The sequence below is a fragment of the Polyodon spathula genome, chromosome 37 (genome assembly GCF_017654505.1).
Source record: "Polyodon spathula isolate WHYD16114869_AA chromosome 37, ASM1765450v1, whole genome shotgun sequence".
NCBI classification, from domain to species: Eukaryota; Metazoa; Chordata; class Actinopteri; order Acipenseriformes; family Polyodontidae; genus Polyodon; species Polyodon spathula.
This window is the reverse complement of record NC_054570.1, coordinates 713074-735573: the sequence shown is the minus strand read 5'-3', so window position 1 is coordinate 735573 and position 22500 is coordinate 713074. Positions and strand designations below refer to the sequence as shown.

Below are 22500 nucleotides of genomic sequence, written 5' to 3'. Positions count from 1 at the left end.
TATAGCGTTATGGGGATATATATGAACACACCTTTTGGATGAGCATGTTTGCATTTTTCAGCAGATCCTGTAGCCGTCTATATGACACAGATAGCATCTACTTTACAGCAGTACACTACAGTTATACAGCTACTGTAAGAGCAGTTTGAGGATTATTATCACAGAGTAGGTCAATCAAACCAGACATAATCTCTTCTTGGATCTCAAAGAAATGGTTTCCTTTCTTCATCAGATTGTCGAGAGCCAGGAGAATGCACGCTGCCTCATTTTAAACCATCTTGCCAACTGTATTGCGGATGAGAATCGAAAGGCATGTTTATTTGCAGTACTCCTTACTCTACTTACTTGTGATTTGATTTTTAATAGGAGAATCTGTTTATTTACAGTACAGTGGCATATATGATAAAAACCCTAAACAGCATAGTACGAAATGTTAATATGTCTGTCTGTTACCCTGTGCATGGTGCACACAATAACTGCCTTCATTTTTATACCAGTCTTCATCAAATGTGTGTCATACACTCATAAAAGTATTCGATTCTGTCTGTCTTTATGTAAATTTATCCTGCGCATCACCCTTTAGATTTTGGCATATCTGGAAATCTGTGTTATTAAATTGAGATTAAATGTGCAACATTGGCTTGATTTAGCAATTAAGTGACTTCAGTGTGAGTGATGTGTTGCAATTTTGATCAAGTTGGTTTGAACATGGAATTGGGAAATGAAAAAACAGGACTTGACCCCAACCGTGTGATCAGCATTGTTGGCGGTAACAGATCCGATTAGGAAATGCTAGCTTTCACGACATCGGGGAGGGGGGTGACATCAGAAACATCTCTGCAAGGTTTCAGATAGGCTGCTTGTGTTTCTCCCCCCTGCCTCCCTTGCAGCACACAAACTCCAAAACGTTCCCAGATTGTATGGGGAAGGGTTTAGCCCTGCTGTCTCTCTGCAGACAGGGGTGCGTTTGTGAATAGTTAATGGGGCGTGTGGAGATGTGAAACAGGCGTCCAGATGGAAAAAAGTCTTGCTGGCTGGCAGGCTGCCTGTGCACAAAAGCAGCTGCCCGTCTCTTTTTAAAGGGTCTGGGGTGTTTAATAAAAGAAGCACAGCGTTCTCTGAAGAAAGTGTTCCACTGTCGCATGCTGGCCAGAACTTTAGCGGCACCTGGAATTTTAGGATTGAGACATCATTTAAAAAAAGTCACTTATTCAAAAGAAGCCACAGAATGATATCGAGCAGTAATGCAGGAGCACGTCATGTTAGATTTCGAAATGTCAGAGTTTCTTTGGTTAAGGAGAGGGGGGCTACAAAGCGATACGCAATTCACTATGTCAACGTGACATTATTCAGCGGTTTCATTTGACTTTTATGAAGATGTTCGTTCGATGGGGCGACCCAGCACTTTTTGCCTATAGCTGTAACCCTAACGAGCAAGACTGTGGTAGTGACTGCTGTTACAGCAGTGCTGTGCTCTGTGTGGAAACAGGTCTGTTAAAAGGTGAATCCCTTCTTGCTGGAGGCGCTGTGTTTTCATTAACTCTGTGTTCTAGCAATGCAATACCTTGCTGCTGTCCACCCAAAGACTTTAAACCTTTTCTATTAATTATCTCTTAAGGTTAGTGTTTTAATGTTACACACAGTGTATCCTTTGTTTTTCACGCTGGCAAGCACTGAAAGGAAGTTCTGTGCCAGCGAGCACGGACTCCTGATTTATTGTGTTTTAGGGTGTTTGCTGTGGTGATCTGAGCCTCTCTGCAGGTCGTCCTTGTAAATGAGAAGAATCATTTGGCTCCTTATCAACTGATCGATTTGATTGATTGGAGTCCTAGGGTTACCCTAAATAAGAACCACCCCCGAAACAACTACTTAAGAGACAATACAAAATGTGCTATCATGTGAATCGACGGACTCTTGAATTGTTCAACGCGTGGCTAATATTTAAACTTCGCTGGTTCCTTTTTTGTGAGCGTTTTGAAGTTCAGGGCAAACCTTACCAGTATTTGAATGCAGAGAATGAGAATGTTGGCACTCGCGTGTTCTGTAACCCCTCCCTCACACGCACGCACACGCACACGTCCAAATCGGTTTTCTTTGGCAGCCAGCAGGAAAAGGCGTGGCTGTCTCTGACATTTACCAGGTGCTCCCCACGCCAGCACCAGAAAGATCATGACGGCAGTGTGAGCCTGGTGACCCAAGGCAGGAGAAATCCTGTTCACTCGCATTACTCCTGAGAGGCTGTGCTGAGGATTTTCAACAGGAGAGAAATGCACCTTTCATCTGCAACACGACTACGACTTTTCAAAACACGTACCCTATTGGAACATCAGTGTTTGCCTACGTTTATTTGGTGCCACGTGGATTAATGGACTAGCCACGGGCTTCAGAGGCTTCCAGACTGGCTTATAGCTATGACCAAAAGTTTTTTTAGAATTTTTTTTTCTAGAATTTTAGGAGTGAAACACTTTAAATAAATTGTACAGACCTAATTTAGATTATTTATCATCATGTAATCAAAGAAATTACAAAATGAGATTGCAAAAGTCTACCAGAAGCCATAATAGTAGTACAGTACATGTTACATTTCAAAATGTCTATGGGAAAACTCCAAAGCGGTGGTGTGTAATTCAATATGTTAACGTAACTTTATTCAGCAGGTTTCTTTCGACCAAATTAGATTCATCTGTAGGGTGATGTAAAGCTTTTGGCCGCAGCTAAATTCCAGTCCTTTTTTTAAAGGGTTGAGCGCAAAGGAAAAGGTTTAAAAATAAGGCAGTCTTGTGAGGTTCTTCTGGCTCCCCTGAGTCTAGTTCAGTAAGAGGAACGCTCTGTTCCCTGGCGCTGTGGTAAGCTGTAATAAGGATGTATAATTTATGCATCCAGATTGTGGCTTTCACCTATTTTTTTATTTTTTATTTTTCCACGCTGGAGTTATTTAAATGTTTTAAAAAAAAAAAAAAAAAAAAAAAAAAAAAGCAAGCTTTTTCTTCGCTGTCTTTTTCCACTGCTGCCTGAAAACCATTCAGGAGAGGTTAATGACGGGAGAACACATTTTTCTGTAAACAAAACAAACATGTTTCCAAGCTTAGGAGCAAACAACCTGCCAGCTTAAAAAAACACCATGTTGTATATTTAATTAGTTTCAGGGGGGGGAAATCCGGTTTTAAAACTGTATTCTTTAGATGAAGTTGTTCAAAGAATTTTCTGCTTGATATATATATTTTTTTATTATTATTATTTATTTTTTAAACATGCAGCTTCATGCTGTTTGTCCTATTTTATTAAACATTGAAAAATCAAGTACTGTTGACACACTTGTATATATTTGGCAGACGCCTTTATCCAAGGCGATTACAGGGCACTTATATGGTTATAACGCAAGATTCATATTTAAATACAGCACAGTTTACAGTAACTGCTAATAGAATACAATATGAAATAGGATGCAACAAGTTAGGATTATAACAAGTTGTAACTACAATGACATAGAAGTGCAATAATACATTAGCTTAGGATCCAGTAACATGATGCAAGTCTAGTGCAGAATAGGATGAGTTATCTTAGGTCTATCTCACTCTGACTTTACAGAGAAACGCAGATGTAACACATCCTGGCTCGTCTCTAACTGGGTGTGTTTTGAGGCCCTACGTTGCATGTTTGTTTCCATGCCAACCTCAGAAGCCCTTAGCGCCATTCTATTCGAAAGATGCATGATTAAGGGCTGCATTAATATTGAATTACAGTGTTTCTCCGAGATGAGATAGGGCATGTGTGGAAACTGTCTGTAACATGCAGGGCACGAATGCAGTTCAGTTCCTTGAAACAAACAAACAAAAAACAAAAAACCCACAATCTCCATCATGTTCCAGTTTCAAAGCTGGCTGAAACAAAGGGAAGCGAGCTGAAATTCAAACCAGGAACTTTTTTTTTGGAATCTCTTTGGAAAGAACATTCTATTCTGACATCACAATGCTTTCTGCTTCTTAAAACTAACCTTCTAGATTGTTTGCAGCCTCAACTCCATTTGCCATGCAAATGGACTTGGTCTAGCAAGAGAGATTACAGTTAACATGCCTCAGATAAGCTATTTTTTTTTTTTAGCTTTTTGCCTGTAGCTTTAACCCTAAGTGTATGCACAGTAGTGAGACGGGGGTTAGTAGAGGCCAGTAGTTCAGTATCCTGTCTCTGTTATTTGAAGGTAGTGAAGGTAATTCTGGAGTTAGACGGGGTTTAACGCTTTACACAGTAGCGGTAGAACAAGGGTGGGGGGGACACGTTCGCTGATAACTGGTTACTGTTAAAGTTTTTTTTTTTTTTTTTTTTTGGTGACATTGGAAAGCTAATCATTTAGTTTGATACTCGGCTAACAGGGTCTTTATCAGATTTCACCTGGGCTGTGTAGGTGTGTCAGCAGTGACGGCTGAGTCTTGATAATTAGAGTAAAATAAGGGGTTTCAGCTTTCTCCATTGTTCCCGGGTTACTGAGGACAATAGCGGTTTAAATCCACCTAACAGTGCTGCACTTGTATCCTGATTGCAGGTGCTACTTTGAAGATGACAATTCAGCTGTCAGCTGTGCCGGGATTGCTCGTGAAAGGTTTGAGGAGCATTACGGACACTTGAGTCTCTTTTCATGACAGTCCCTTGTTCTCAGTCCAGTTGTGTGAAATATTACCAGCTGAGTAGATCTCTCGTGACACTTTCCAGCACCTTGTGGAGTCTGTATCAAAACCGTGATCAGGGCAAGCAGTGGCCCAGCCTGGTATACAAGTCTTAGTAATGCTTCCAGCACTGTACGCTGTGTCTCTTTTTTATAAAAAACAAAACAGCAGCATTTGCAATACCGACAAACTGAAAAAATGTGACCTTTTGAAATCCAGCATGTACTGCTGTTCTGAAACAGTTGAAAACAGGATTCATTTATCCACATTTTTACATATCTGCCCTTGCTCTGGCCCCACAGCAGTCGGAGACTTTTTTTTTTTTTAATTAACATTTGTTTTATTCTGCGTTATCCTGTGTAGTTGTCTGTGCATTACAGTCCTCGCAAGATTCTGAGACTCCTAATACAGAACGAAGTCTCTACTGAAAACATCCGTTGGATTTATTTCTGAAGCTCGCAGTACCTGAGGAATGATAAGGACACATGAGGTACTTTTGCAACGGGATCGGGTACACTTTCTGTAACACTTCTGATTTCTAAGGCTCAGCAGTGACCTGTGGTCCAGTTTTTTTTTTTTTCCCCACACGTGTGTTTACTCCTCCGTCAGAAAAAGAGGTCGGCCTTGACTGTAGTTAAAGTTGTCGTAACTGCCCCCATGTCAATCATTAACACCCCTGTCAATCATTAGCACGCGTGTCTGTCTGTTTAACCCTTCGACTGCCATCCGTGGTCTCGTTTTTCTTTTAACCCACTAAGTACCAAATCAATTTTGTTGGGGGGGGGGGGGGGGAGAGAATCGGGACACAAGCTGTCTTTGATGTGACGCGATACGCTACATTTAGACTTCTGCGTTTCAACAGTTTCAATGACACTTTCTTGGGCAGTAAAACATTATTTCCTCAGTAGCAGCCAGATAACCGTGTACTTTACACAGCTGCACACACAATGGCAGTTTTGTACTTCTAATCTTATCATGAACTCTTATCTACTGGAGCTTAATTGTTGACATTTATGAAAGCACAGTTTGAAAGCATCTTTGAGAACGCTCTGTACTCCTGCACATGTAAACCGCCAAAGGGATAGAAAGCCCCAGATTCTCACTCTCTTCGGCAGTGTTTTCACATCTGTGGAAGCGGAATACTGCGTGGTTTCACAGATAATAAAGGAACAAGAGAAGTTGAAGTTCCTTTGTGTCTGATAGTTGAAGGTTTTCTTGTTGGCCGTGTTACACAACACCCTGCAGTTTGTTTTTTTGCAGGATCAGTTTGACTTTTGTTTTCTGTATTACAGCAATCTATTTTTAAACACGACAAAACACTTAAGGTGCTGTTATTCACACAACACAAGTCGTAAATCAGCCTGCCTAACAACTCTGCTTTTACTAGTAAATCATTCACTTCGCTACACCATGAGACCAACACATGCTTACCTCCTCTATCTACTGTAGAGGATATTTGAACACACAGCCATACAGGGTGACTTTTATGTGCCTGTTCTAGCTGGTTATAGCAAGAACATTTAGTGGTTACATTAAGTTTAAGCCACTAAATTCATTTAGTCCGGTCATTTTAGTGTCTACCGCAGGGATGTCCAGTCACAGTCCTGGAGAGCCATTCCAGGTACAGTGAGATCGTTACTTCAGGGTCTGGATGGAGGGTTCGTTGTTTTCATGAAACAATTTAGAACAGGGTTGCAACGAAGTCCAGGAGTGGAAGAGATCATGTTGGCCTCCCCTGGTCTGTTGCTGGTCTAGGACTTCTTGGTGAATTTTGGTCTGCCCTTAGCATTGACGTTCACAAGTGTCAGTAAACAGAGCGTCTCTATAGCTACCGCGTTTATACAAGCCCATCACTAAGATACAAGCTTGTCTCTAGAGACAAGGTGGAAACTCAAAGGATATGCAATTTATTACCGGGAAACTAAACCTTATAGCATGGGCAATGGGAGCTACATCTTTTGGCTGAACAGAAGACCTGTTCCTTCTTCATATATCTCTCTCTCTCTGTGTCTCATGCTTGGGGATGAGTTCCTCTCGTGGGTGACCCTGTCACGGTGCACACTATATAAATCAAACACCTCACTGTAGTGCTGCACAATAGGTGACAATGAAAGCTGGTTGGTGTAACTGCTGGACATTGTGGGATCGCATTTCCTTTCAGCTTGTTGGCTGAGTTGCTTGGAGAGGTCTGTTGGGAGCTGGGCTGTTTGCGCTGGAATGACTTCATTCTTCAGAGAACACAAGGCTCAGGGGTTGGGTTTCGTGTTGTGCAGAGGCTCGGCACAGGCATGCTCAGGGATTGTTTGTTTCACGTCTTTGCCTTGTGATTAAACCAATTCACTAACTAGGAGAGAGGTTTGCTGGGGTTTTGTATGCTTGTATGTGGGATTCTTTTACACTTAGATATTACTGGTGTAGGAGTATTCTGAAGAAACACATCTGAAGGTAAGTTTTGTCCTTTTCTTTCGTGCGTGCAATTCTTAGGTCATGTCTGTTTTTAAAATGCATTGGCGATTTATTTTATTTTATTTATTTTTTTTGTGGAGGGTTAATACTTGAGCATTTCTGTTAAACTAACTTACCTGCAGTGAAAACCTCTCTGGGTGTGAGAATTTCAGTTTTAGCTCAGTAATCCATTGATAAAGAAACAATAGGCACTTGTGTGTGATAATGTTCCACCACGTTGTGCTTTTTAATTAGGCATAAAACAACTTCTAAAAACAAGTCTTGTGCGTTTTACCATTGGTGTGTCTCTTCCTTTTTCTCTTACTGTTTTAAATTAATTGAAGGTGTGGCCTGTTTAGTCATTTTGTGTGTTTTTACAATTTTCCAAGATGTAGTTCCAGTGGTTTGGTTTTGTATCCACAGCAAATCAAAACAGAAGCAGTGGGGTGTTCTAACACATTAGCACACTACCGTGTGTGTTATAATTGAGACTTCTGATTTTCAGTGTTTTACTCGGACATTTCTCCTCTCCTTTTAAAGAATCCAGTTGATCCCTGCTAAGCCATTAGTGTCTCTGAATCACAACTGCGAAGCACATCAGTAGTACAATTTTATTTAACGTGTGTGTGAAACAACTAAATTGGCTTTTAAATCGGCCAAGCTTTCATTTGCAAGCAGGACATACAAACAAGATTGTTAATAAGTGACTAATCTTTATTAAAACTGTAGTGAAAGAAAGTATTTAATGCTGGACGCGCTTTATTACAATCGTTACATATTTATATTATTGTTTTAATATTTATATAATGATGAATCTCTTCTGCTTTTAAATTAAGAAGTAAGACTGTATATAAACCCCGTCGCTCCCAGCACTGTATTATTTCGTTCAGCTTTTGCAGTTCTTGTTTCGGCAGACCTTGAATCCCCTGGTGATTAGCTGCCACCCTCATCTACGTTAGGATTACCTCCGGGAGCACTGGCATTGCAGGCAGCCCTCAAGTGGAATGCTGAAGCACGAGGCGAGGCTGCGTGCTTCCGTCTGAGATCCTGTTGCTTCTCGCCGGAATACGGGCATGCCTTACCCTCGAATCACAAGACACCTGTGCCAGAGAGGCACCTGTTAAACTAGCAATGATTAACACAGCAGCTTCGTGAGAGCAGGGCTTTACTAAGAGCCAAAAACGTTCTCCTACTCCTTCCATCTACACACCCAGCTGGGTTCTGACTACACAGGCTCGAGCAGGTACTTCAACACCCGACTTTCCCTGGGAAAAGTTCTGTTAGGTTCTCTTTAAACTTTAACGTACTTGAAACTTTGGTGTGAACCCATACCAAGCTGTTTATAGCGCATACATACTAAGTTTGCATGGCCTGAATGATCAATTTTACGCAGATTGTAGTCCAGTCTAAGTCCACACTAAACCTGATTGATGTTGCTGCCTCTGTGCTTGCTGACTGCATTTTTGTTATAAAGAATTGGCTGTCAGTTTTTTTTTATGGGGGGGTGGGTTTGCATCCAAATCGTGATAAGACCAAGGTTATGCTGTTAGGTGCTTCCCATCAGCTGTGTAAAACCAAAGCTGTAAACCTGTCAGTAGATGGGACCATGCTTGAGTTTAGATCCGAAATGAAAAACTTGAGTGATGTTTGATCCTGGATTAACTTTTGAACCTCATGTGCAGAATACTGTTAAAGCATCGTTCTCCCACCTTAGAAACATTGCGAGGCTGCGACCTGTGCTCTCTGCACCTGTAGCTGAAAAACTGGATCAGACTTATTTTCTCATGGATAGATTATTGCAACACCCTGCTTGCAGGCTTCTCTAAAAGCAGCACTTGCCAATTTCTCAATCTGTTCAGAACTCAACTTAAACTGGCTCAGTGTGAGTTCATTTAACGATTGATCACGTCTTAAGAAAATATATTACCGTTAGCCTGAGTGAGAAGGTCTGTCAAGTTTTCATTTGGCTCCTGTTATGATCCGGATCGTTTGGGTTTGATATGGGCAGGACATCCTTAACGGGAAAGCGTTGGTCCACTCTAACCCGAGTCCGGTCTCTAGGGATTTTGTTTTCTGCTCAGCAAGCTAAACGGTTTTCTGGTACGCGGGTAAAGTTTTTGGTGTCGGGTTTGTGTGTTGAAACGTGTACTCCTTTTTTGGTTTTGTTTTTTTTTGATTTGTAATGCAAATATAAAAAGGTGATTTTGTTAGAGGTTCAAGCGAAGCAAGATTTTTTTTTTTTTTTTTTTTTTTTTTTTTTTGGTTATGGCCTAGGTCAAGGGTGTCCAATCAATCCCGGTCCTGGAGGGACCACTCCAGTTTTTTTAACAGGTAAAATGAGACAATGAGCGACTGCAGGGTCTGGCTGGAGGTTTAATTGGTTCAATTAAACAATTTAGAACAGGGCTGGAACAAAGACCAGGACTGGAAGGGACGTTTTTTGGCTGCCCCTGGCTCAAGTGAATCTAAGTCATGACTGTTTTTTTTTTTTTTTTTTCCTTTCTTTTAAAACTTTTTTTTTGTCTCTTTCAGATGGTCGGATGCTTCGTTTTCAGTAAGGTGGGATCCTGAAGACTTCAGAATGAGGATAGCGCCATCCAGTCCTAAGGATTTCTCTTGGACCTGTATAGAACTCCATAGGAAGGAAGCTATTCCAGCTGTGGTCCTTGTTTCTTCGTTTTGATGACCTGTGCTTTTCGAAAAACCTATTCCTGGAAAACTTGGTTGACTCAAGAGAAAACATCTTCATAAGGCCCGATGAGAGAGTTTTCTAGAGCTGTTTTTTGCCTTTTATAAAAAAAAAAAATCCAGATTTTTTCCTGAAAAGAAACCGGGAGGGGGGGAATAAGGAGCAGGCTCCTGTTTCTAGAACAATCAACGGCTTCTCTCATTTATTTTTATTTTTTTTATTCAACTCCTACCTTCCCCTCCCAAAACAAAATGCTGCTGAAGATGGTTAGATGAGACTAATTCAATATATATCTAAGTTTTAAATTTTTTATTTTTTTATTATTATATCATTCTTGTTTTTAAATTTTCAAATTCTGTAAACTGCGTGACCATGCTGTTGTCCAAGGGGAGGTACTTGATGCTTTTCGTGTGCGTGCAGATGGTAGTGATGGCCTTGATGTATCGCGAGGGCTACCGAAAACGGGTAGTGTATTTCCTGGGCATATTTCGGAAAGGCGGGACTCCTGCAGCCGTCGCCCAAGGGAACCTCACCCGCCCTGGGGACATCTATGCCAACCTGAGCCGAATCGTCAAACCCTCCATGCGCGAGGAAGACCTGCCACTCTGCCCGGAGAAATCGCCCCTGATCAGTGAGTATAGGGGCGTTTTTGCTGTAGCTGCTTCTGGTACACAAGGAATTTAAGACATATGCTTTCTTCTAAAAATGCATTTGATAGCTACTTGAATATCACAACAGCAGGTGATTACTTCGCTTTCGCTGACCCCTGCAGGACGATTGTACGATTAGTAAATACTCAAGCAAGCAACAGAAATGTTCACTTTTTATGAGTATAGGGGGTGTAAGTGTGTGTCGGTATGATTATCAATACTGGGGGGGGGTATGGGAATGGTGTAGCTAGTGATGGAGCACAGTGCTGACACGGCGAAACTAAAACGACTCATTTTACTAGCACTTATGCCACAGCCCAGGGAATTGGGATGGGCTTTTGGCAGCACAGTGCTGGGTACAGCGTGATGTCGCAGTGGATCTGACTGCCTCTTTTCCAGAGCACTACACAGCATTAACTGCGGTCAGCTGTCTCTAATGGGGCTGGCTTGCTTGCTTCCGGGCTTGTCTTTGCATAACTGATCCCTCCCTGCTGGGCTGTGAATATTGAATCTCGTAAAGTGCAGCTAGCTGGTTCTTGGCTCCTTCAGAAGAGTCAAGCACACTTCTGAGCTGAGTGGATTCATTATGTGTTGTGATTTTGAAGGTGGAATAAATCTGGTGTGCAGAATTAAATATCCATGTCATTCATGTATATTCACATACGTATCCTTCTTGTTATGTCATTTTCAATTATTGTATGTCTTCCAGGCTTTATATCTCTATCAATTGTGTCTCGTTTTGAATTCTCATCCTAGCACTGTTAATATTTTTAAAATGTAATTTAAGATCTACTGTAGTTTCTTCAGAATTGTAAATTGGCACTAGTGTTTTTACATTCTAACCACTTCCTGTTTCCTGTGGTCTCCCCCCCCCCCCCCCCCCCCAGGCGGTCCGTTCAGGGTGATCTTCCCTCCTATGCTCACCATGGCCGAGGTGGAACAGAAAAACCCATTCGTGAGGGCCGGGGGACGATACAAGCCGCCGGACTGCGAGTCGACCCATCGCACAGCCATCATCATCCCTCACCGAAACAGAGAGCACCACCTGAAATACCTTCTCTACTTCCTCCACCCCTTCCTGCAGCGGCAGCAGCTCAACTACGGCATCTACATCATCCACCAGGTACTGCAGGGGGCGCCCTGCTCTCTCGCACACTCTGAACACGCCTGGGGACCGCGGTTCGAATACAGTCGAAGGAATGCAGTTTTACAGTAAAGGCGCTGTGCTTCGTACGGGCTTGAAGAGGAGGCCAGTGTCGAACACGTTCTGTTTGCAGGGGTTTATTGTAAAACGTTGTAGAAGTCAATGTGTGCTGTTGACCCTCTCTTATGGTATAAGGGTGCACGAGTACAGCAAAGCTGAGTGATTCAGTCAGGTGCAAAACCAGGCAACTCTCTTAAACCATAAGAGACTGGGTCAACAGTACAGCTCTGGCCCAAAGTTTTGCATCACCCTACAGAATGAACTAATTTTGCTTCATAAAGTCAAATGAAACCTGCTAAATAATGTTTCGTTAACATATTGAATTACACGTCGCTTTGTAGTTTTCCATATACTTAATGGAAGACTAACAAATTGAAAAATGTGACATTTCGAAAGCATTTTATGGCTTCCGGTAGACCTTTTTGCGATTTATCATATTGTAAATTTCTTTAACTCCTTTGTTGTTGTAAGAGTCCACGAAGGTTAAAACAAATATTGGGATCAGTGGTGTTGAATGGGTCTGCTTGTCTTCCCAGGCTGGGAATTACACGTTTAACCGGGCCAAGCTGCTCAACGTGGGCTTCAAGGAGGCGATGAAGGACGAGGATTGGAGCTGCATGTTCTACCACGACGTGGACCTCATACCGGAGGACGACCGCAACCTCTACACCTGCGACAAGTACCCCAAGCACGCCTCCATCGCCATGGACAAGTTCGGATACAAGTGAGGCCCACGCTCCTCTTCTACAGCAGCACGCTGGGCTGAAATTCCACTTCTATTTTTCTCAATCAAGCTTACAATTATGCTGCAGTGATTTTTATAATTTGCATTCGCAAAAAAAAAAAAAAAATTTAAGAACTACAAACCCTCTTTCTCCCAGTCCAACAACACCATCATGTAAATGCATGACAAATTCTAGCTTGGGAGGCTGGATTCAAAAATAATAATATATCAATCGGTCTTTATTTTATATAGCGCCTTTCAAAGTGGACCACCATCACAAACGCTTTACAAGATGCAGCAACAAGAAAATCCATAATACTTTTAAATACAGAGAAATGCATAATACATGATCTACAGTAAAAACATTCCATAATACATTAAATACAGTGGTTAGTATATCATACATGATAGTAGCATAGTACATAATACACTGAATACAGTGGAAAGTGCAGAATACATGAAATAGTGCATTAAATACAGTGGAAAGCGCATAATACAGTAGCATAATACATTAAATAGTGCACTAAATACAGTGGAAAGTGCAGAATAAGTTGGAGGGATACGTCTATTATTAGTATGACCCCTCCCATGTGTATGATGCATATGGTTCTCCAAACCATCATATGCATTTTAAACATCAATAATCTATATAAGCGATCTCGTTACCAATCTTACACAATAATTCTAGAAATTGGCAAATATCACATACATGATTTACAGTAAAAAAAAAAACTAAAACCATGCATAATGCATTAAATACAGTGGAAAGTGCAGAATGCATGATAGTAGCAGCAACACGGCAGCTAATAGCAGACAACAGGCTTAAAGAGCGAGAGAGAACAGGTGGGTCTGGAGAGTTGATTTAAAGCGAGCGACGGTGGGAGCATCACGCACCAGAGCTGGGGGAGAGCTCCAGAGAGTCGGAGCCGTGGAGCTGAATGATGGGTGGCTAAGCATTGCGTCGCATGTGATACAGAAACAAGCGTTGTAGAGCTAAGAACGTCTGAATATTTCATAATACCATTTTTTTTGCATCAGCACTTTTTTTTTTTAAATGTTGGACCTTCGCTAAAGAGCCGTGGCGTTTCTAAGCGGAGATGGCCCTTGTAACGGTGGGCTTTCCTCTCTGTGTTCCCAGGCTGCCTTACAAGACCTACTTTGGAGGAGTGTCTGCCTTGACCCCAGAGCAGTACATGAAGATGAACGGCTTCCCAAACAACTACTGGGGCTGGGGAGGTGAGGACGATGACATTGCAATCAGGTGAGCCCCGGCCTCCACACAGCTCGAACGACCACATAATAATCTTTATATAGTGGAGCACCATCTCAAAGAGCTTTACAAGATACGAGACTAGGGTGTGTGAGCTGTGCATCAGCTGCAGAGTCACTTACAACAACACCTCACCCCAAAGACGCAGCACAGGGAGGTGAAGTGACTTGCTCAGGGTCACACACAGTGAGGGCTGAGCTGGGATTTGAACTGGTTTCTTTAACCACTGGACCACACAGCCTCATAGGGCTTGATTGTGATGGGGGTGCACTGTCTTTAACTGTGCTGCACTGTATTGTAAGGTGGAACAGAGTGACTTCAGTTACAGTAACTGGTTGCCACTGATAAGCTTATTTTAAGAGAACACTGCCAATTTACAGTTTTGATCAGTGGTGTGTTGGAATAGATTTGGAATAGATTTTTTAAAAAAGGGTATAAAATTGTGAAGCCGGAACTGACCTCATCCCTTGCTTGTGCATTCATTACCGTATGCAGTAATGTACAGGCAAGCTGGGCGATAGTTCAGTTGGATCGATTTCACTGGACGAGATGGGCTGTAGGCACTCTGCTGGTGAGATGGAGAACTCCTATGAGGCAGCTGGCTACTGCACCACTGTGTCCCAGTGACCCAGATAAAACACACTCTTACTCTATTTTAAGAATACAATCACATAGCTGTTTGAACTCTCTGTGGTGTTCCAGGGATCGGAAGAACGTTTTAGGAGGAACGTATGGGAAAACTATGGTGTGTGGTGTGTAAAACAGTATGTTAATGGAACATTTTTACAGCAGGTTTCATTCAACATTTTAAGAGGCAAACTCGGTTCGTTCTTTACTGGCAATGCTTGTGCGGCAACACTGTATATACAGTAACTCTCTCCTTTCTCTCTCTGTGCAGAGTGGCGCTCAGTGGCATGCTGATTTCACGACCCTCGATACAGGTGGGGCGCTACAAGATGATCAAACACGAGCACGATAAAGGCAATGAAGAGAACCCCAAAAGGTATTTACTTAAATTGTATGTATCTGCACCCCCATACACTCAGCATCGCACTCCTGTGCCCACAGCCTATATATAAGAAAGAAGCTGTAGACTGAGGGGCTTGTTTCAATGAAGACACACGTGTATTCTGGTATCTTGGTCTGAAAGCCACTTTTAATCTCTGCTGTAGCTTTGGGGGTGGGCTGAAAAGTAAAAGCTTCCCTGACTAAGACTGGGTCAATAAACACTCCTTGCTGTAAAACAGATGGCATGCTGGGTATTTAAGTCATACTGTAAATGTTTACCAACTCTGCCCTCTAGTGGACAAAGGGGTATGCTGCATGATCATTCTTAAGACTTTCAAAACCTAATCTGCTGTGTGCAGTGCCCTTAAAAACAAGTACAGCAAGGGTTTGCCTTATTGACACACTACCTGTTACATTGCATTTAGGAACCTGGCAGCCGGTTTAGTTTTGTTTTAATAATTAGAATGCCTTTTTAAAAAGTGGACATAACTTCAATTTTCAACAATTTTGGCATTTAATTTTTTTTTTTTTGTTTGTTTGTTGTTTTTATGTAAGCATTTAACAAGATATTTCACGGTGAATAAAATTCAGCCCAACCCACATCCAACCCTGAGCAAGTCACTGAACCTTCTTGTGCTCCGTCCTTCAGATGTGAAGTAAAACAAACGAGGTCCTTTTGGAAGTGACTCTGCAGTGACTATGTCACACCTTTTTTCACTGATTTGTCTCTTGCAGGTTTAACCTGTTGGCGAAGACGAGACGCACTTGGAAACAGGATGGAATGAACACGATGGAATACGTAGTGCTTTCTAAAGAGCTGAGACCTCTCTACACTAACATCACCGTGGACATTGGCTCAGAAAAAGGGTTCCATCCCAACACGTGAAACTGGCCTATAGGGCGGCGCCATACTCTCTTCAGTCTGAGGACACCTCTTCTCTCATCAAGTTTTGATACAAAAAAAACAGTTTGATTCCTTGAAACATTACTGGCACTTTAATGGAAACATGATAACTACAGACAAGACTTTCTTCATAGTAGAAAAGCCTTTTCTATTTGTATTTAAGTTTTGGTTTTTTTTAATGTGCTTTTACTAGAAATTTTGTTAGACATGAATTTTTCTGGAATGAATGTTTTTGACCTGATATTTTATGTAAATGCGTATCAGGTTTCTTGTAATCACGCAGTATGCCTTAAATTCTCTCTCTCTCTCTCTCTCTCTCTCTCTCTCTCTGTTTATCTTGTATTTAAACAAAAAAAAAAGGACGCACCAGTCTATGCGTTGTTCCAGATCTGTCGAAAGCAGGGGACATTTTCCTTTCTTTTTACCGCTATTCAATCATTTGAAACTTTACAACACAAGTACCTTTTAAATAGTCTTAATAAAATTTTTTTTTAAATACTTGTTTGTCCAGCTGTTGCATGCTTCCCTATGCTTTACCAGACTTCTCTGAGCTTTACAGTGCTTCCCTATACTTTACCAGAACTCTGTGCTTTACAATGCTTCCCTATGCTTTTCCATACCTGTCAGTATGCTTTATTACACTTTGCTATGCTTTTATGGTAAAAGTGTATGCGGGCTGTGTGATTGTACAGTGATGTTGTAAACTGGTTTTATGTTTAATTTAACCACATGGTGTGCAGGGAGAGTCATGCAGTCAGGGGGTCGCATCCTGGCTGCGTAAAGTTGCTGTTCTTTGCTGAGGGTTCCAAGGGGAGCGTTCTTGGGTGTAACAGCTGAGATCACCAGTTGCCTGGTCTTTGGGTCACGATCTTCTCTTGACAAGTCTGGTATGTGCGAGTGTGTGGTGGGATGGTGTTAGTAAAGAGCCCTGTGACCAAATGCACACCCTCTTAGAAAACATGCATCTAAATATAGGCAGTTACTCCCATCCGCACTCTGCGCTCGCCACTCGCTGTGTTGTCAGATTAATGGGCAAAGAAGCCTAAAGACATGCAGCTTGCAGGTTTGATCTAGCAGAGAAGAAGCAATGGGGTGTTCTGTATGTGGTTCTGGAAGGGAAACTACTCTTGTTCCTCAAGAGGAAAGTCTTTGACCAATTGGCTGATAAGGAAATGGCAAAATGTCCTACAGAGGACTAAGACTGGAAAGTTTCATTTGATTTATTTAACCAAAAGATGTACTCTTTGAGACTGAGGCCTCGTTTACAAGGGGGTCCTGGAATAAATAAATAAAAAAGACACTTGCAATGTACAAACAACCCAATAAAAACATGTGCAATTCAAACTTCAGCAGCAGCAGACAGAGATCAAAGAACAGGACAAGTAAGACCTGTGTCTGTTTGTTTGTGCGGACTGCGGAAGAAGCAGATTTCTGTATGTTTCAAAGAAGTTTCAAAATCTAACATGAAATAACTACTGTACTGCTATTACGGCTTTTGCGATATCGTTTTTGTAGTTTATTTGATCACATGATGTTAAATTATGTTTCAATCCTACAGTTCTAGGTGTGCAGGGGGAGTCGCGCAGTCAGGGGAGCGCAGGGGTCCCAGAGGGTCTCCCCTGGTAAAGGCACGGCCGCGTGGTGTGCAGCGGGGAGTCACACAGTCAGTGGAGCGCAGGTTCCTGGCTGTGTGAAGTCACTGGTCTTCACTTGGGATATGACAGGGAACGTTGCATTGCTGCTTATTTTCCAGTGTGTCCTTGTGTTTCTTATCTCCATCATACTCAAGGAGAGGCTCACCATAATCTCGTGCATATATCTCTCACACAAACACTTTCGCTGTCTCCCAGCCTTGGCGCTCCCCTTGGGAACCACAAGGTCACTTTCAGGAGAGTGGAGAGAGATAAGGTGTGGGGCCTTTGTGGGAAGGTTGCAGGGTTCCTTCTCTTCTGGTAAAGATATACAATACACATTTCTGTAGGGTCTTACATCACGTGGATCCCAAAACACTACACTTTTTTAATGAACAATTAAGCCATTGACTTATAAAACAGTCTAATATTAAATTTAATAAGACCGGCAGGAGGATTTCTCGAACTCCAAAAATGTAATTGAAAATGTGTGCCCCTAGGTGATATTAACGATGCTCGTTTTTGAAGTTAATGAAAAGATTAAAAGATTAAGAACTGGTTGCTCAAACAAATCTTTATTTTACTGCATAGGATCAGGTTCATGTAGCTATGGGAGGCAGTGTGTTTTGATGCGGTCTGTTTGGTTGCCAACAGATCAAGGTCACCTAGACTTTCTCTTTCCCCTGGCCCTTTGCGATTCATCTGCATATGACATCCGAGACGGTGCGTCTCCCTGCTGCTATCCATGTCGACTCAATCATCAGCACAGCCCCCTGCTGAGGAAAAGTGCCTCCAGCCAGCGGACTGCCGGACGTGAGAATGCAAAGAAAACGGGGTTTGGCTCAAACCAATCCTTTTATTTTACTTTGCATAGGATCCAGGGGTGCGTTCAGAGTCTACCCCCTAAAGACCTCTTGTCTGGCCGTACATCTATAGTCACGGTGGAAAATATATATATATATATATATATAGTATATATTATATTTATATCCATTATACTAGAAATATAAAGGTAATGTTTTGATTGATTCTTAGAGATTTATTCACTGTAAAAAAATAACACTTGTATCATTAATATAAAATGTTTAACGAGAAAGAAATGGTATGCAAACTAAATGTTCAGGTAAAATGTGTCTATTATAAGCTCAGTAGGTGGGTCTGTGCTGTAAGATCTGTTAGGGTACGTGTTGTCTGCATGGCGGAGGATATTGCATACTAATATAATGGCTATTTCTCTCACTCTGCATACAATACAAACCTGCTGTACTGTACCACCTCCCCTTTCCTCTCCTCTCCTCTACTCGCCTCATCTATCCGTGCTAACCTCTCCCCTCTCTTCAGATCTGTCGCTGAACAAGTGGCAGCAGGACAACAGCGGCACCTCCAGCCGCGTGCTGTCCTACACCATCGCCATCAACAACCCCCTGGGACCAAAAACCGCCCCGGTTGTGGAGACGCAGGTAAGGAGCCCGAAGGACACTAAAGCGTGTGGTCGAGACGTTTGTCATTGAATGTATTAAGTTTCTGGGAAATGGAAAACAGATATTGACTGGCCTTTCTCTCTCTCTCTCTCTCTCTCTCTCTCTCTCTCTCTCTCTCTCTCTCTCTCTCTCTCTCTCTCTCTCCTCAGACGTTGTATAAGAGCAGTCAGAAGAATGTGTGCTATGTGGTGGACTCGGAGGTGATCACTCACGGCATTCCCTATCAAGACATACTTCTACACGGTGCACCTCTACTGTCTTACCAGCGTCTCCCGCAACAAGTGCCGCCTCAGGTAATCACTAGGGGGCGCCGAGGACTGGAACGCAATGGATGGGTTTTCATGCTATAAAATATATATAGGTTTTGGAAAATTTAAGGCAGCACTTTAAGACATTGAGAGACTCGAAACAGATCTGATTTTAGATTTTTTACAAAGTTTTTTTTTTAATTGCAGTTTCTTTTGGTATTTCTTCACAGAGCCTTCTCCCCATCTTATTCTAGATTCTGTTTTTTTTTTTTTTGGTTTCCACTAAAATCAGATTTTTTTTTTTTTTCTATAATGGAATTTTCTAGTGGAGAAACGCGGGCCGTTTCATGAAGGAATGCTTTTTTGATTGGTTCGCAATGCCCTCGTTCATAGGAGAGTAGATTGGCTGCAGCTCGGAGTGGTGCGGAGGGTTTGCACGGCCTCCTGAGAGAGAGAGAGAGAGAGAGAGCAAGCAAGCAATCTCACAAACTGCCGAGGCTTTCCAAAGCAATTCCATTGTCTGCCCAACTCCCCCATTCACCCCTTAAAAAGCAATCCATTAACTAGCCTGTTCTGCTAAGTAATAAGACACCATAGTCACTGCTATAAGAATAGTTATCAGTACGCGCTCTGATCTCATTTTATTTTAACAAAATGGTCCATCACTAAATTATCATTAATTGATCAGTGGAGGCTTCTTACAAGTAGTGCATAAAGACCATTGTTTGTGTCGCGATACATTCCTGCCTGTCGCGATATGTCTCGTATTGTGACATCTGTGTTCCATCACAAACGATGACTGCGGGGTATGAACCCAGCGCTCCATATTATTATTATAATTATTGTTATTATTATTATTAATATTATGAGTTTATTTGGCAGGTGCCTTTATCCTTGGTGATTTTTGCAGGCAATACAAGGCTACTGTGCCAAAAAGCATTATGTTAAATACAGGATAGTTTACAGCTGTGCGAGTGCAACGTTGGCTAAGAAGCGACGCGTTCGGATGAAAGCAGTTTTTGTGTTGGCAGAACCGCAGTGCAGCAGCTCGGGGGACAACGCATCCCCCTGAGCTCCTCCCCGGGGGGTGTGTAACCTACCTCAATCCTCCTCTTCCTCTTTCCAGGGTGTCTTCCGATATCCGCTACCGGAAGCAGCCCTGGAAGCTGGTGAAGGTCCTGCTTGAGAAGAACACCTGGAGCGGCTTCGAGGAGTACTTCAGACACTTATGTGGGCAGCCCTGAGGCTTCAGCCAGCGTTGTCATTGCGCCGGCATCTTCAGACCGCGACGAGGGATTCCACGTACCGTGCAAATCAGTCCTGTTTGGATACACTGCGCCGTGATACTAACACCTGCTGACGTCAAGGGATTGCATCCCACTGATCCCATTGCCGGTCCTGTTGCATGCCTTTTTTTTGACGTGCAAGATTGCAAAATAAAAAAGGGAGCGCGGTGCAGTGTGTCTCATTTCTCATTTATCGATGACATGTCAGCCCAGAGATGAGAGACGAAGAGAAGGAGAGGTGATCTCTTTTATTGGACGGGCTGAACGATAACTAATCGCAAGCTTTCAAGACCTGGGAGGTCTCATCTTCAGGTGAAAGTAGAAAACGAGGATTGCTCATTTGTCATTTCACTCGCACGGTTTGTACAAGAAGATATGAAAGTGTCCCTGCCTGGGTGGCTGTATCTATTTAATGCAGTGGGTTGGCTGTGTCCCTGCCTGTGTGGCTGTATCTATCCAATGCAGTGGGTTGGTAGTGTCCCTGCCTGGGTGGCTCTATCTATCCAATGCAGTGGGTTGGCAGTGTCCCTGCCTGGGTGGCTGTATCTATTCAATGCAGTGGGCTGAGTGTTTCCTGTGTCTGTGCAGAGCTGGAGGTGTTGAAGGTAGAGGCCCTGTTGAAAGCGGACACGGTCGGCAGTGAGAACCTTGGCAAGCTGCCAGCGCTGCGACCCAGGAAACACAACCTGAGCCGCAAGTCCCACCTCGAGGAGGGTTTGGGAGCCGTCGAGGAGCGCACCACCAGGGGGGGCCGTGGAGCAGGTACAGGATCTGACCCCTCACCCTCCAGAGCAGGGGTGTCAAACTTCAGTCTTCAAGGGCAGCAGGGTCTTCTGATTTACATTCATCAGTTACATTTTGAAGAGAAAAAAAAAAAAAAAATGAAAATGTGGTGAGAGAACGCCCTCAAGTGGAGAAAGAAAGGTATTGTGCCTGGATGTGAGTAAAAATGATGAAGGCTGACTGGTTTTGTGTTGCAGGCTCTCCCTACATGAAGCCTGGCGGGCCTGGAAACGGCGTCAGTATTATCCTGCTCATTATCAGCTTCATGTGAGTCCTTTCTCTCTCTGCTTCCCGACACCCCAGAATGCAACACACAGGCCAGGGTTTAACCAGCTGTGGTCAAAAGTTTTGCATCACCTAGAATTTTAGAATTGAGACATTCATTTACAAATATAATAGTTTAATTCTATAGAGGGTGATGCTGCAAAACTTTTGGCTGGAGCTGTGTTGATCGATTTCTAATTAATAAGGTGGCCCCTGTCTTGGGTGTTCGCTGACAAGCTGCTTGTATTGAAAGGGGATTGAGAGATTCCTGCGAGTCTGAGCTGAATGCCTGGCTGTTCTGAAGTGTGTCTGTCTTCTCTTTCCTTTCCTGCTTCCCTATAGGATCTGTATAAGGTATTGTTTCGACAGCCGGTCTCAGTGTTTCTATTGTAGCTCACATTTCATAACCACCTCCCCTCCAATCAGAGCAGTGCGGTTCATTAAGGCTTGTTTGTTTTGTGTGTGATGTTAGTCACGTTTCTGATCACTGCGTGAGAAACGCATGGACAGAAGAGACCAAGAGTAACAGATGTGCATCAAAGTGCGCTGTAGTCTGATTCTGTCCCCCTGTTAGCCAGACTCGATCCCCCCGTTGAGGTTGGCATCCGCGTGACATTTGATGTTTAGGGGACTCTAAGTGGTAGTGCTGAGTTTCATTTTTTTTTAAAAAAGTGTTGCCCTTTTAAAAATACACAAAGGCATTGGCAGTGTTTAGAAATGGCAGTGGGACTGTGTGCTGTGCTGTCTGAGTCCCCTCTCCTCCCCTCTCCTCTCAGCCTGGTGGTGCTGGTGGCTCTCAACGTCCTCCTCTTCTACAAGCTGTGGTCCCTGGAGCGGGCAGCACACACCCTGGAGACCTGGCACTCCTACGCACTTTCATACGGGTAAGAGCACCTCCCTGCTCTCTTAACACACATACCAGAGATACGCAGCACAGAGAGAGAACCTTTCTATCTATCATGCACACCTCAGGACACACAAACACATGCTGGACACGGGGTGAGAACACAATGCACGCTTGCTTCCATTTTAATTGATTTATTTTAAACGCACAGGCACAGGGCCTCAAAGTCTCTGCTTCTCTCCCCGACAGCAAGCTCCCTCGGACGGCCTTGGAGTGGGCTCAGATCCTGGAGCTGCAGAAGCAGTTCCACAGGGCAGAGATCTGCAAGTGGAAGCAGATCCTCAAAGCCTCTATAGGGATGCTGGACGAGGTGAGTGGCTGGAGAACCATGGGGGGGGGCGGGGACCA

General features: G+C 43.0%; 2 protein-coding genes and 1 pseudogene across 4 annotated transcripts in view; 2 read left to right on the top strand and 1 right to left on the bottom strand.

The window, feature by feature from the left end:
* The window catches only part of LOC121304152 (pleckstrin homology-like domain family B member 2), a 12610-nt gene extending 10385 nt beyond the window's left edge, over positions 1-2225 (bottom strand). The window contains exon 1 of the mRNA XM_041235116.1: positions 2076-2225. Within this exon, the coding sequence (XP_041091050.1) occupies positions 2076-2225 (150 nt within the window). The remainder of the gene's footprint in view (positions 1-2075) is intronic.
* Positions 2226-6262: 4037 nt separating this feature from the next.
* LOC121304234 (beta-1,4-galactosyltransferase 3-like) lies at positions 6263-16053 on the top strand. 3 transcript variants are annotated; one of them, XM_041235254.1, is made up of 8 exons: positions 6779-7106; positions 8021-8349; positions 9639-10426; positions 11333-11568; positions 12186-12373; positions 13512-13634; positions 14542-14646; positions 15387-16053. In XM_041235254.1, exons 3-8 carry the CDS (start codon positions 10168-10170, stop codon positions 15535-15537), a joined length of 1062 nt encoding a protein of 353 aa, XP_041091188.1. In that variant the 5' UTR covers positions 6779-7106; positions 8021-8349; positions 9639-10167; the 3' UTR covers positions 15538-16053. The 3 variants fall into 3 exon arrangements, with proteins under 3 accessions (XP_041091189.1, XP_041091188.1, XP_041091187.1); XM_041235255.1 differs by lacking the exons at positions 6779-7106; positions 8021-8349 and adding an exon at positions 6263-6282; XM_041235253.1 differs by lacking the exon at positions 8021-8349.
* A 2202-nt stretch (positions 16054-18255) lies between these two features.
* The window catches only part of LOC121304151, a 9056-nt pseudogene continuing 4811 nt past the window's right edge, over positions 18256-22500 (top strand).